The sequence below is a fragment of the Panthera uncia genome, chromosome X, assembly GCF_023721935.1.
Source record: "Panthera uncia isolate 11264 chromosome X, Puncia_PCG_1.0, whole genome shotgun sequence".
In the NCBI taxonomy this organism is placed as follows: domain Eukaryota; kingdom Metazoa; phylum Chordata; class Mammalia; order Carnivora; family Felidae; genus Panthera; species Panthera uncia.
Genome location: NC_064817.1, coordinates 32,552,602 through 32,568,682, shown reverse-complemented (window position 1 = coordinate 32,568,682; position 16,081 = coordinate 32,552,602). Strand labels below are relative to the sequence as shown.

At 41.9% G+C, this 16,081-nt stretch overlaps 1 protein-coding gene across 1 annotated transcript in view; it reads right to left on the bottom strand.

Moving 5' to 3' along the window:
• Nucleotides 1-15,819: 15,819 nt before the first annotated feature.
• TSPAN7 (tetraspanin 7) overlaps nt 15,820-16,081 on the bottom strand; it is a 140,747-nt gene continuing 140,485 nt past the window's right edge. Inside the window, exon 7 of the mRNA XM_049643696.1 lies at nt 15,820-15,894. Within this exon, the coding sequence (XP_049499653.1) occupies nt 15,844-15,894 (51 nt within the window). The 3' untranslated portion in view covers nt 15,820-15,843. The remainder of the gene's footprint in view (nt 15,895-16,081) is intronic.

The window sequence follows — 16,081 nt, the reverse complement described above, 5'->3', positions numbered from 1 at the left end:
CAGACATCTTTTGAAGAGACGACAGAGCCCTTGTTTATTGGAAACTAGGCAGGCAGCCTCCTAAGTTCTCGGAAAATGTGATGAGTGCTCAAATAAGGACCAGAAGGGGGAAACCCGGGTCAATTTAGGAGGTCAGAGAAGGCTTGTTCTTGCACTGTGACTTTGGCTCCCGTTGTTTTCCAAAGGCAAGCTGTCCTTCTAACTGAATGACATCACGGTTGTCAAGTCTTTATGATTCTACTTATCAGTTAAGCCTTGCCTCCTGAAAAATAGCTGATAATGACATTTTTCTTTTTTTTGAATTCTGAAGTCCATACCACACTGTCTCATATTTGTCTATACATTATTGGAGAATTATCCTACACTTGCTTTGTCTTCAAGTGCCTGTGTGTATATTGCTTTTCTCCAGCTGAATTCTAAGCTTTTTCCACGATAGCAGCCATATCTTTACTTGCCTTTTATCTTCTGTAATATCTAATGTGATACTGGGCACACAATAGACATTTCATAAATACTTGTTAAAGAAAGGGACCAATGAGTGAGTAAATGAAGTTATAGATCCCATTTGCTGCAAACTGAAACATAAGATGTGTTTATGTTTGGTTTTGTTTGGTTTGCTACACGAAACTCGATAAGACTGGTTATACATTCTTCCAAATATGGATGAATGGAGCTGCTTTGGAAACTCCAATGATACCACTACACTGGCTTTCTTTTGCAAGGCAGATAAGGATTCTGTTGCTAATACAAAAATGTATCTTCGAGTGACTTAAAGCTCTTAGTTCCAAATACACAGCTTGTAGAACATACAGTGGAATCATGTGGTGGGAAGAACATAAGCTTTGGAATAAGGGACAGCTAGAGTCAAATGTCATTCACCAGCTGGGTGGCCCTAGACAGATTAATGGACATCACCCAATCTGCGTGTCTCCACATGTATTTTGCCTACAAGTACACGTCTACATTCTTGATATGCGCCCAACTTGGCCCAAGAGAACAGGTTCACGAGCCTCAACATTGTGTATCAATTGATACTATAAGCTTTGTATCGATGTTCTAAAATTGGGCCAGTGCCCCAAAGTTTCTACAGTCATGGGACCGATTTGGAGAACAAGTCTTTAGCTTCCCGTTGCATAGATAAGATCTTTTTCATCCCAAGCCCCAGTCATGTACAATTAGAATCTTGTTTGGAAATTATAACATCTGAAACTTAAAAACAACAACAACAACAACAACAACAACAACAACAACAACAAACAACAACCAGGCCTAATTCTTAAACTTGTCATACATGCACGGCGGTAATAATAGGCTTGAGAACTGCAGATTTTTGTACTGAGCTCCATGTAAAAAGGAACAAAAACAAAGACATCTTTCTACTATGCCAGTGGAGCATCTCAGCCTATGATTAGAGAAAGAGGTCAGACTCAATTCATTATCTGTTTGCCACCATTCTGCCAATACAGGTTCTCTTCTGTTGTCAAGTTCACAGGACTAAGGGCAGGGGATATTTAATAAAGCAATGAGTCTCTTTATATTTCAATCGTTTGCTGGTAAGCCTGCAAAGCTCATGAGAATGTTTAAATATGTTGACAAGGAAGAGAAAAAAAAGGTATTTCTAAGAACTCTTATTCTGTCGACTACCTTACATTTCATCCTTGCTTCCAAAACCTCAAGTTCATGTCAAACTGAGAGCTCACAAATTTCACTCATAGATGTGGAAAACAAACTAAGCGGCCCCCTTCTGACGGACAGCTCAATAACACAATGAAAAATATCAACACAAGGATGATGGAATCACAGGAGACGGAATGTCCAGCAAACGGGAAAATGACCTTTATTTCTTGTTTTAGAAAACGTTCACCCTCCGTTTCTCCTCCAAAGATGTGCACATTTCGTGAGTTCACACACACGTGAGCAAACACTCAATAAGTCAAATGATAGGTGCCAGAAGGTAGTATAATGACTTCTATATCATAGCATTTGCCTGGTAGTGAGGTATTATTTGACCTTTTGGACACATTTTTATAATTAAGTATGTAGTCAGTTTTTGTAGGTATTGTCAGGTGTTGTTGAGGAAAATATGTATTCACAGGTCGTTGGCCTCAGTTCTACACATTCCATGAGATGCAGCTTGTGAATCATGTTGTTTGACTCCCGCTGTGCGCTAAGTTCTCTTCGTGATCTATAGCTTTCCGAAAAAGATTTGTTAAAATTCCCACTAATTGTGGAGTTTTAAATTTGTCTATGCAGCATTATCGACTTTTTATCTCATATATTTTAAAGACCTATTTTTGGATGCATACTAGCTGATGACTATTATATATTCCTGTTCTATTATTTTACTATGTAATGAGCTACTTAATCTCAAATAATGCCTTTTTGACTTGAAGATTATTTCATTTGATGTAAATATTGCTATGTCTGATTTCTTTTTGTTATTCTTTGGTTGGTACGTCTTTCTTCTTTATCCCTTTGCTTTCAGCCCCATTCTGTCATCATATTCAAGGAGTTTTTCTGGATTAAAAAAATCCAAGGCAGGAAACTATTTTATAACTTTTGAATTCACACATATTCTTGTGGTTACTTCCCTTGCACCATGCCTTCCCTTGGTTTCCTGTTTTGTTATTTCTTTTACTTGATCTTTTAAAAATTGCTTCCTTAAAAAAATAAAAAATAAAAATTGCTTCCTCTTGTTTTGTCTTCTGGTTTGGAAGTTGTTATCCCATTTCTAAAATTTTTTTTAACATTCATTTATTTTTGAGAGACAGAGAGAGACAGAGCCTGAGTGGGGGAGGGGCAGAGAGCGAGCAAGAGAGAGACAGAGACAGAGACAGAATCTGAAGCAGGGTCCAGGCTCTGAGCTGTCAGGACAGAGCCTAAAGCAGGGCTCGAACCCACGAACCATGAGATGATGACCTGAGCTGAAGTTGGACGCTTAACCAGCTGAGCCAGTGGCTCAGGCACCCCTGTTATTCCATTTCTATTCTTTTATTGGGCACCCTTAAGTGCTTAACATGCACATTTGACCTAAAAAGTTAGCATCTGTACCCTCCTCCTGAACAAGAGAAGACCTCGGAACACAAAGTCCAAGCATAACCCTCCCACCTTCCACGTTTTTGTTGTCTAGTATTTAGTGGCCCGTTGTCTTTATTTTCTATCACTTATCATTATTATGGGTTCTACAGTTAACACTTGTTTAGATTTGAATGCCATGTTGAGCAATAACCACTCACATTGCCTCTTACATCCCACTTCTTCCTTCTGGGTTCTCTCCTTACTAAAGTATTTTCTCTAGAGGTTTTTCAACAAAGGTCCATAAGTGGTCAATGTTCTCCTTCTTGTTCTTCTAAAAATGTTTTTCTTTTGACTCAATCTGGAATGCAAATCTAGCTGAGAATAGAATTGAGGTTAACAGTTGAAAATAGTATTCAATTGTCTTTTGACATTATTCTTGTTGATGAGCAGTCTGTTTTCAGTTTAATTTTTGTTCCTTGCTCTTTTTCCCCTGATTACAACTTCCTCCTTGTTTTTAGGTGTTTTGAAGTTTCACAGTGATGGTCTCTACCCCATTCTCTCTAATCTCGCCTTCTGGAACTCTTATTAGGTATATGGTATATGTTGGACCTTCTCATTCTTGCCTCTGTGTTCCTTAATCTCTCTGCCCTGTTTTCCACCTCTTTGTCTCTCTTTGATGAATTATGAATCATTTTCACAGGTTTGTTTCCAGCTGGGTCTAACATAAGCCACTGAGTTTTTAATTTTAATGATTCTATTTTTCATTTTCTTTTTAAAAATGCTTCTCCTTTTTCTTTTTCTTTCATTATGGTTTTGACTCCTCCTTTTATCATTTTAAAGGTCTCATTTAAGGGTGCCAGGGTGGCTCAGTACACTAAGCATCTGACTCTTGATTTTGGCTCAGGCCATGATCTCACAGTTTGTGAGATCCAGCCCTGCATCAGGCTCTGTGCTGACAGCATGGAGCCTGCTTGGGGTTCTCTCTGTCTGCCCCTCCCCCCTCCTCTCTCTCTCTGTCTCTCTCTCTCTCAAAATAAGTAAACATTTTTTTTTAAAGTGTCTCATTTGAAGTCTCATTTTATCCATAAAATTTACAAATCAGAACAACATATTCCTCCCTCAGTGAGTAGCTTCATTTATTAGTTTCCTGTGTATCCTCACAGGGTTTCTTCATACAACTATAAGAATTAAAAAAAAATTTTTTTAATGTTTATTTATTTTTGAGAGAGAGAGAGACACAGAGTGCGAATGGGGGAGGGGCAGAGAGAGAGGGAGACACAGAATCGGAAGCAGGCTCCAGGCTCTGAGCTGTCAGCACAGAGCCCGACGCGGGGCTCGAACTCATGGACCGTGAGATCGTGACCTGAGCCGAAGTCGGACGCTCGAGCAACTGAGACACCCAGGTGCTCCAAATGTAAGAAGTTTTGAGTATATATTGTGATTTTCTCCCTTTCTTACCATAGGGTAGCATCATATACTATGTACACGGTGTCCTGTTTTACTTTGTGCGCTGAAAAACACGACCCCATTCTTTTTTGTGATGGCATAGCATTCCATTGTGTGAGTACACCATGCTTAGTTTATCCAGTACCCTGCCCTGGGGTTGTCTAGCCTTTTACTCTTGCAGATAGTACTGGAGTGGACAACTTGTCATTTTGCGTGCACTCACGCCTATCTATGGGATCGAGTCACAGACTGGGATCACTGGGTCAAAGGGTAACTACATTTCTCATTTTTTTTAAATGTTTATTTATTTTAGAGAGAGAGAGAGGAGTGGGGAGGGGCAGAGAGAGAGGGAGACACAGAATGTGAAGCAGGCTCCGGGCTGTGAGCTGTCAGCACAGAGCCCGACATGGGGCTCGAACTCAAGGACGGCGAGATCCCGAGCCACCCAGGTGCCACTCTAATTTTGATAGACGAACCCCAATTGTTATGCATACAGGTTCCAACATTTGGTGCTCCATCAACAATGCACGAACCTGCCTGATCCTCTACAATCTCATGAACAAAGTGTATGTCAGACTTCTTTAATATTTTTCACACACCTCACATGTAGTCTTTTTCAGAGACTCTTTTTCAGAGAGTCTTTTTCAGGGACATTCTTCCCAGCTCTCAGTATCCCCCTGCAGGTTGTCTGTGGACTTCCCCTCATTGAGGATCATTTCTTCTCACATTCAGAATTTGTGTTAGTGAGCATCTCTTCACCAGAGATTTTCTTCCCCCATTTTTTGGTTATCTATGGCTACAAATCACTCCAAAGCACAGTGGGGTCAAATGACTATTTTATGTTGCTCACAATTCTGCTGGTCAGGAATTCAGGAAGGGCTTGACTGGGCAGTTCTTGCTTGAGTTCTTTCATGTTGTTGCAATAAGATGCCACCTGGGCCTGGAGTCATCTGAAGGTTGTACTGGGCTAGGCATCCAAGATGGCTGGCTAGGCATCCAAGATGGCTGGCTAGGCACCCAAGATGGCTGGCTAGGCACCCAAGATGGCTGGCTAGGCATCCAAGATGGCTGGCTAGGCATCCAAGATGGCAGTTGGTTCTGGCTGCCAGCCCACAGCTCAGCTGACCTATAGGTGGGAGCACCTACATGTGAACTCTCCATCATGGCAACCTCAGGATGAAGATACTTCTTTATGGGGTGGTTTAGGGCTCCAGCATGAATATTTCAGTAAACGAGGTGGTAGCTTCAAGGCCTTTTTAAGCCTAACCTCAGAAATCACGTAGCATCACGTCGGCTGTATTCTGTTAATCAAAGGACTCACGAGCCTTCCGGGATTAAGTGAAGAAGCATAGACCCCACCCCTCAGGGGAATACCAAGAATATTTTTTCAACCATCACGATTTCTGAAGTCCCATGTGTCCTGGATTGTGGAAGAATCCCTACAGGATGTTTCCTTTTTCCCTCGGCCAGGTGGCTCGGAGGTTTTGTTGGTCTGGAACCGGTTTTTACATTGATTTCTCACTTTAGGGCTTCTCATACCATATGGATAGTGAAAAATCCACACTCTGCATCCACTTGTGGCACAAGTGCCTTCATTTTCTTACAACAAACTTTTTTTTTTTTTTTCTAAATCCATCTAGAGGCTCAGGCAGACATGTCCTTCCTGGTAAATCCTTGGACCAATCAGGAAAGTTTTTCTGATCTACCTTCACTGAGGGGACAGCTCTTTTGGAACTCTGGCTTTATGAAATGAAATAAATTTAACTTGTCTTGCATGGAAAGAAGGTCACATCTTTTGTCCCTATATGGCCATTAAATCCCAATGCTTGGCCATAAGGACCTATATCTGGGTCTAATGCTGTACCCTAAACCCACCCCAAACACATGGGGCCTTGCTTTTGATTCTTCTTAATTTTTCAGTCCTAGGGATTGCTTTCCTTTATTTCCAACTAAGCTATATATTTGAAAGTTATCGTTGATATAGTCTATCCAGCGTCTCTGTGTGTTTGTAGTGGAAGGATCATCTGCAGTAACTCAGTCAAAGATGGTCCCAGAAGTCCCCAGTCCTCAGTTTTGAGAGTTGAAAAAGGGAGAATTATTGAATGATTATCTTGGAAGGTGACTTGAAGAGGGCATTATTAGTGGGCAAGAATAAATGTCTTCCCTTCACCGGCATGCTCTTTTGTAAGGGCGTCTCTTTCTTATTTTCTGATCTAGATCCGTGGGCAGATGCCATTTTAGCCAACCTCAAATGGCAGCTGAAGCATGGGTAGTCACTGCCTTTTTGCCATCCAGCACAGCTATTCTTCTTGTCGTAGATTTGGCAGGATAATCAATAGGACCCAAATGACAATCAATTTCATGTGATTGCACTTGGTTTCCCATCGATTTCAATGCTGACTCTATGGCAGAATAATGAGGGAAAGCTGATGCCAATCATTGCCTGTGAATGCCACTGCACATCTTTCTAGGTGACTGAACACCATCAAAGAGATGGGGAGAGAGAGAGACGGGCTGGCAAAAAAGACAGAGAGAGGACAGAGCAACCTTCAATGATGAAGATGAAGAAAATGATGTTAATAGAGATGTGAAAAGGAAAGCTTGAATTATGACAGTCTTCTGATCCAGAACACCACTGAAAAATCTGGAGTTCGTACAGTGGAGGAAAAAATCAGCCTCGGGGCCATTGAGCTGGAAGAAGATTCCAAGGTACGTTTCCCTAACTATCATGATGTTTAACAGCTTCATCCTAGTGAGGAAATCTTGGTTGTAAGTTTGCACTTGGAGACGATTCGTCTAATCACTGTTTGATCATCAGATGTCATTTTCTTGAAGCCAAGAACCACATTTTTATTTACCCACAAAGTAGTCAACCATCCTCCACCATATGGATTCTCAATGAATAATTGATGGAAATATAGATTGTACCTTCTATGGATATATTTTTCTAATCTGTGGACCTAATAATGTATTGTTAGTATTCTCCAGAGTTCTTTCAATGTTGACATCCTAGTTTGACAGATGACAGAGCCATCACACCAAGCGAACGATCGCAGTAGATGCTAATGAGGAGGCAAAGTTAACAATACAGTGAGACACATTTAACTTAGATCTCTTCGAAGGCATAAGCTCTACTCCACTCTTGTGCTTTGATCTCTGCCTTTGGCAAAAGTCTTCTACAGAGTATATTTTCAAATATTATTTCTATTTTTTTTGGAGAAGGAAGTATATTCACAATAGCCCAAAGTTAAAGTAATATGGAAAGACATATTAAGCTCTATCCCTCTTACCTCTGTCTCCATCCACTTCTGTCTCTCCTGTCTCCGTCTGATAATCAGTCATAGTAGTTTATCGGGTTCCAGTGCTTCCTTACACAAATACAAGAAAATATGAATAATTATTCTTATATTCTCCATTTCTTATGCAAAGGGAGGCATACCACAGATGATGTTCTGCCCCCCTTTTCACTGGATATACCCTAGAGCTTTTTTCCATATTGGTACCTAGAGAAGAATACATCCATTCTGTTTTAGCAACTGCATAGTATTCCATTGTGTGGATATGGCAAAGTTTATTCAGTCTCCTATTAACGGACAACTGAGTTGTGCCCAATCTCTTGCAATGACAAACAGTACTGCAATGAATGATCATGAACATATGTCATTTCTTTCGTGTCGCAGGTGAGTCTGAGCAATAGGTTCAAAAGATAAACACATTTGTAATTCTGACAGTGTTGATTTGCCCTCCATATGGGCCATAACATTTGCATTTCCACATGTAATGTACAAGAAAATACCTGCTGCCCCACACATCCCCAATAGAATGTGTTGCGGTGTATTCATATTTTTGCCAATCTGAGGTGAGAAATAATGCCTCAGAGTGATTTTAACGTACATTGCTACAATTATGACTGAGGCTGGGTATCCTTTTACATGTTTGAGGTGCCATTTATATTGTTTGGTATGCGTGTGTGTGTGTGTGTGTGTGTGTGTGTGTGTGCGCGCGCGCGCGCACTGGTTCTGTATATTATATACCTATTCACCCATGTTTCTTGAAATGCTTTTATGGTTTCTTTCTTACATGTAAGTCTCTGATTCCTTTGGGGCTTGTTCTAGGGTGCAGTCATACAATCTGGGGTATAGACCCAACTTTGTGGTTTTTCAGATCACAACCCAGTAGTCCAAAATGTTTATGAGCCTACCAATCAGAGAGCCAACTTTATTTCTGATATCATGTACCTACCTGGCTTAATTTCTGGACTTCCTATTCTCTTCCATTGATCTCATTCATTATTCAAGCACCTTTTCAATTTTCTGAGACATCCCTGTATATGGTTAGTGTCTGGTAGGATTAGTGTCTTTGTATCATTTTCCTTTTTCAGAATTTCACTGACTACTCTTGCTTATTCTATAGTGGATATTTCTTATATTTTTGCTGGGAATCATTTGACCTTGGGTCTGAGGACATGACCTCTACATATGTTATAGAAACTTCTTTCTATAGATGGATTTTTCTCTCCTTGTTAAAAACAATTAAAACTGAAACTGAATGCAAGTGCCAAGTTTAGATGGGAGGGTTTGCTTGTGAATCTAAGATGAACTTTGCAGTGGTCAACATTAACCCGGCAGAATTTTGCTCTGAAGAATTACCTTATCTTACCAAGTAAAATAAAGCAGGTGAGCCCACAGCAGTCAGAGCCCCATCCCCCCAGATTCTAGGATGAACTAAGCCAGTAAGGCATAAGGCTCTGGCTTCAGGTCTAACAGCTTTAAGGGAAAGGATCCAGGAAGCAGCTCTTTGACTCTGATGGATAAAAGCTGGGAGAGATGCCATGACATTTGCGAGTGAACCCTGCACCCAGACTAGGTCAGGGATTACATGCATCCCGTAGCCTACCTTAAGCTGCTCCTTCCTTAGATTGGAAAATGGTGGCCCAAGCAGCTGGGCATGGCTAGGAGGAGCCATTCATAGCACATCAGTGGAACCACAGGCATTCATCCCAGAGAAAACACACCTGGGCATACCTGCCTGGGAAGGACTGGAGTTTGGGAGGGTCAGGAAAGACATCCAATAGGAAGGTGCACTTGAACTAGATCCTGAAGGAAGACAGGGAGTTTTCTGATAGATGGGTTTGGAAAGGGCACTTCAGAGAGAGGAAACGGCACAAAACCCCAGAAGTTCTGGGATGCACAGTGCATTCTGGGAAGAGGAAGTGGTTTGCTGGGGCTATAATGAGGCACACAGGGGCATGGGTGGTGCCTGTGTGGGCAGATCCTGTAGCGTTCTCTAGGTCAATACCTGAACTGCTTTCTCTAGTCTGTGGGAAATCACTGAAGGATTCTTTATTTAGCCTTTTTTTTTATTATAAAAATCTTACTATCCCATAATAAAAATTTAAGTAGCACACATAAGTCTTTCTTGCCCCCACTTCTCTCCTCCAAAAAGGCCGCTACTACAGTTTCTTGTAATTTTCTCTCCAGAAACTCATAATTACCATGGGTATGTGTCCTGTCTAAAAGGATATTGTACTACGTTGTACCGCAACTTTTGTTTTCCATTGAATTACCAGTCTTTTTTAGAACTGCTCCTGAAAAGCCACACCATGTTGTGTGTGTGTGTGTGTGTGTGTGTGTGTGTGTGTTGGGGGGGGAGACATCACATTTTTCTGGGTTGGTATAATGATTTTTCCCTCACAAAACATACTAAATAGATGCGCTATAATGCGAATTTTGACACTACGTTTTCAGGCCAAGACATACTCACCAATTTGCTCGAGTAGCGGTTTCTAGTCAGAGATTATCCTATAGAACTCCTCTGAGCTGTGCACCATGTTTGAATGAAGCCCAAGCAAGAGAAGTGAAGCATCAGCCCCTCCCGCACATCTTCAGGGTTTAGTTCACGTGTGCCATTTCCACGTGATCGAGCCTTTGCTTCACCCCTACCATGGTTTTCTATGCTTTAACTTTGCTTTTAAGAGTAGCTTCAGGGCACGATAACCATGAGCCCACATAAAAGTGAAGAAAATGGCACAGAAAGCAGCATTCACCTCCCAAGGAACGACTCTTTTGCCCCCCACGCCACCTCCCACCATCCACTATTAAGTCTCTTCCCCTTTGGGCAAGAACACGGGGCCTTCATTACCTGCACACTTGCAGGCTGTTTACTGCTTACATCCACTTGTTTTCATAGTTCAACGGATTTATTTTTCTGTCTGCAAAACATTTTGGAGTATTTGAGGTTGGATTAGAGCACAACACGATTTTCCCAGTGAGATGAATATAGGTGGCTTTTCATGAAACAGCTCTTCACTTCGTGGCCAGGCTTTCAGGAACAAACCAGAGTGTTCAGGGAAGAGGTAGAGGGTCTCTCAGGGCGTAGATCATGGCCAAGGCCACAACAGCCCACCCCAATCTCCACCATTCAGTTTACGACTTTCCAGTGTCCAGTCTCTTACCGCTGCCGTCTCTTACCGGATGATCTAGAGTTGGTTTTTTGAACAAAACAAAATGAAACAAAAAGCAAACCCAAAGGGAAATAGAAAAATCAACAACAAAAATGCTGCACTGGAGATCCTTTTATGCGCATCTTGAAACAGTCGTGCAGGCATATCTGTAGGAGAAATTTCTAAGAGTGAAATTGCTGGGTCAAGGAGTGTATGCATTTACAATGTGAAAGCAAATGCCAAATTGTCCTTCCCGGAAGACCTACCAATTTACATTGCCATTAACAGTGGACAAGAGTCCCTACACCCTCATCAACAGAGGACCATGGCGAACATTATCAGATGTGAAAAGCAGTCATTTGTCTGTTTTTATACGGATTTCCTTAAATGTTAGTGAAGTGTAGGAGTGAAGGCGAGCATTTTTCATGTACTTATGGCTATTTGCAATTCTTTTTCTTTGAACTGCCTCTTCATGCTCTTTGCCCACTTTTCCATTAACTTGTTACCCTTTCTTTTATCGAGTTGTAAGATTTAAGGGTTTTAAATAAGGGTGAGATACCATCACATTTTAGGAAGTCCTTTTGCTATATAGCGCTACATTGATATTACAGTTTATCACTCACTTGACTAATGTGCCCATATTTTAGTGATTTCTGACGAATCTGGACATAGGGTTCTCCGAGGCCCTCAGAAGGAGCGGAGCTACTATGAAGGTACAAAGTTTATAGAGTCTCGTACGCTACGTCTTGCTGAGGTAGAATTTTATTCTCTATTTTCTTTTTGAAGTCTGTGGGTGAGGCAGGAAATAACAGTCACCGGGAAATTGGACAACAAGAAAGAGCAGATAAATTATACCTTCTGCATCTCAAATGAAAATTTGATTTGTCAGATTATTTCGAAATGAGAAAATAAAAGATACACTGGCATTGTATGAATTTCTCTAAAACACTGCTTTCATTTCTCTCTGCAGGTCAGAAACATTTCCGCTTACTCCTCTTTGGAGAATACACACTTGGTTAATGAAGGCAATTCTTTTCCTGCACTGAACTTTCCATTTTCCCTCATACACACTCTGAACTCCCCCAGGGGGCATTCGTGCCCTTTCCGACCTGGCTTTGAGCTACCTTCCCAGGAAGCTCTGTCTGTGCTCCTAAATGAGAAGTAGCTGCCCCAGCCACAGTAGACATTATCTTGTCCTCCTCTTGGGCTTAGTTGTCACGCCCCCTTTCCTTGGAGGAGTTCCCCCCATGGCCCATCTAGCCCCCAACATCAGCCAGGTCCTGTTCTCTTTGAAATCTTGGTCCCTTCACTCCCACAGAGTCCTCTAGACCTCACCTTCCCCAGCCGTTTGCCTCTTCCTTAGGCCTTTATTTAACCTCTTCGATGAGTGAGTTTTGTTTCCCCGCGGTAGAGTCCTTAGCGGCCTCTTCCCCCCACAGGGACCGTCACAATGCTAAGCACTGCAATATTTACTAACTGAATGGCATGAGCAGGACACTGGGATGCTTCTAGCATGTGGTGTGAGGTCCTTCTCAAAACTTTCTGCCACGAGATGCTTGCTTCTGGCCATTCCTTCTCTGGCCCAGCCTGGTGACCCACATCCTTTGTGGTCCCATGTATCCCTTGAATGCTGGGGTACTCCAACCGTAAGTCCCGGCCCTTCTGCTCTGGGAGAATCTCATCCATCCCATATTGTCTGCCACCAGGGACTCGAGAGGATAGCCTGAACAACCTCTGAAGCCAGACTCAGGCTCCCCTGGCTGATACGCCTATGCCCTCCAGACACCCGCACCTAGCTACAAGTCTCTGAGGCACCCAAATGTAACCTGTCTGAAACCTGACTGATTGTTGTAACCCAGCCCTGATCTTGTTCCCGAGTCCTCTGTCTCCACTGGTGTCCCCAGCACCCTCCCCGTCATCCCAGCTAGAGATCCAGGAGTCATCCCTGATACCCCATTTGCCCCCCTTCCTACATCCAATCAATTACCAGGCTCTGACAAATGCGACCCCTTTCCAACTCTCTGTGCCTTAGCTAAGGTTTGCATCATCTCTGGATAATTGTAGCCATTTTTTACTTTGTCTCTCTGACCTTAATCTCATCTTCCCTCAAATCTTCCGGAATGATCAATTTCCCCTGCTCAAACAGTTCACCAGCCCTTTGTTGGCTGCAGGGTGAAGTCCCCAGTTCTCAGCCTGGTGGATGAGGCCCGTGGAACTCAGTCTCTGTCTATTCCTCGCGTTGTGTCTCTCACAACTGCCACAGAACACAGCAGCAACGCACAACTGCTTATGGTACCCGCCCACCACCCACCACCGCAGCATCCTATTCTTGCCCTGCCTTTGCCTCGAGTGTCTGCCTTGGATCCAACGCTTTTCCACCTTCTCTCTGCCTGGCCACCTCTATTCATCCTTTAACAGTAGACTCAGGGTGCCCTTCTCCAGGAAGCAGAGCCTTTTCTGATATCTGACCCCCCCACTTTGGTTCCCCACTCCCAGCGAAGCAATGCCCCATCCAAATCACTGTGGTTTCGCATAGAATGCAATATTCTATTTATTTATGATATTTTTCCTTTCTTGTATCGGGCTTCCAACTTGACCGAGAGCTCCATGAGGCCAGGGTTCAGATTTTATGCATCTTCGGTCTGACACATATTAAGCGTCCAGTTTGTTGACTGAAACAACATCAGTGTTTATTTTACTCCTCAGTGCATAGACCATGGCAGCGATGCACGAACAAAATCGTTTACGGTATTTCATAATCCAGCTTCTATTGCCTTATAGAAGGTACGTCTTTGTGCCTTGACACGGGGTGGAGGTTTCAGATATTGGCACGAATGCCGTGATTTATGACATATATTGGATACTTGTTTACTCATTCCTTTGCAACTTTTCCTGGCTAGACTTCAACATGGTGTTACAGAACAGGAGAAGCGAACTCTACACCTGTTATGAAATGACTGTGGAATAGATCAAACGTGTGTGGCAACAGGTTGCCTTATAAGCCAGATTTGTTTGGATATTGCTTCTGGGATCCCAGAGACCACAAGTTGCCACACGATGAGGGTAACCGCAGGCAGAAGCCAGAATAAATCGAGTAGCTGGGGGATGAAGAAGACGGTGCGACTGCAGTTGGAGAGAAACAGAAAATGAAGCAACATCGTCTTGTCCTTGGGCAGGCTGCGCTCGTGGCCCCTGGGTCAGTGTTTCTCACCAGATGGTGACTTCAGCATCAGAACAGACACAAAAGAGAACACGTAGGAGATTTTATCTTGGTTTCTGGTTCTTAGTAAGGAAAGATGATAAATTCAAACTCCAGCTAACATAAAGGGGGCAATTATCAGCAGTCTATCTCAAGTCACTGCCAGGGTGAGTGGGTTCTCAGGGTAACCTGGTGGTCAGCTTGTCCGCTTCTGCCCCCTAGTGGTTCACTCGGAGTTGCTGCTACACTTAACCTTGGCCTTCCGTACAGCAAAGGGGAGACAGTTTTCCCTAGAAATGAAGAAAACAGAGTATCTTTGTATAGCGGCCCGTGCATTGTAAAATCGGAGTTTATGGAGTGTATTTCATTTATTTTGCAACTACCCAGTAACTACCTATAGGTTAACCTGTAAAGACCTGTATCAACTCTGACTTTGCTTAAGTCTGGCCATGCCCGCGAAAAAAACTGTGGCTTCTTTATTCTGGTGGAGTGATTGGCACATAGATTTTATTACCTTCATCCTGTCTGGAATTATTAATAGTTCGTTGTTCCGCTTGATCTTCCTTCCCTGTTAATCTTGGTGAGATTTGTGGTTTGTAACCGTTTTGTAGCTGGCATTCTCAAAGAATGTAGTTTTCGTTTTACATTAATCTGAAATGGAATGTTATTGGGCAAAATACCCCTTAGGAGTATAATGAAAAGGACCCATTAATTTTCAGGGCAAGAGGGCTAATTACTCCCCTCCCCCTTAAGTCCGTATTAATTGCTAATAACTTTTTATAGAATTGAGTACATGAAGCTAATTTTGATTTCTTCTTTCCAACATATAGCATATCTGAAATACTTGGCCAAAACAAGAAAAGTAGCTTTGGAAGGTCAGGTGCTTAATAAATATGCTTTATGATATTGCAGTTTGTAAATGAGTCAAAATGGAAAGAAATTGGGGGCTCCAAGAGGGAATGCTCATGTTTTCAATTAAAGGGGACTGTAATTGGGAGACCTGAACATTTTATGAGCCCACACATGGGCCATACTTCATGGGAGATACTTTGTAGCAACATTATGTTGGGGCTAGAGAGTCCAAGATAACCTCTCACCCTATAAAGCTTCTCTTTTGTGGTCTCTAGTCATTTGGTTATCTGTCCCGGGCATTGTTTTGGCCTGATAACTGGGATGCAAGAATGCAAAAACAGAAGCTAACAGAATTTCTGCAAGGTTTAGGCCTAAAACAGGGACAGGGGCATTTGGACCCCATTATATTGGTCAAACCAGTGTAAGGTAAGGCTCATTTTAAAAATATATAGAATGTCATGGTCAATTCAATGTTGAAAGACTTCTTCCTGCTTTGCAGCCCACGCTCCTCTGTTCTCGCACAGAATTCCATCTATTTTCTAAGAACCTGTTGAAGTGGAATCTTCATAAAAAGTCATCATCTTCCAGTTGCAGATACATTCTCTCACTTTGATGTACATCTGTAATTTTATATACCTCGGGTGTTCTTTGTAACAGGTTACCTTTCCCATCTCTTGGGCATAGCTCTCTAATAATCTGGAAAGTTCCGTAAGACAGCAACTTTACCTTGAATGAGGATGTTGGCTGAAATGAATCCGAGCTGCACAATTGGTCACATATAGTTTTTATTAGTTTTTGTAGAATTTTACAACAGCCATGTTGATATAGCCCTAGGGCTCTGAGAAGGCAGGAATTAAATTTCTGTGAATAGTTTTGTCTTCGGTGTTTAGCTCACTGATACATAAGGAACAGCCATTAGAATGTTATTGCATGTTTCCTTCAAAAAAAGAGAATGTAATGATCATTATAAAGTTATTCAGGTAACACAGATTTTATATATATATATATATATTTTAATATATGTATATATATGTATATATATATGTGTATATATGTATATATATATATATATATATATATATATATATATATATATATATATATATATATATATATATATATAT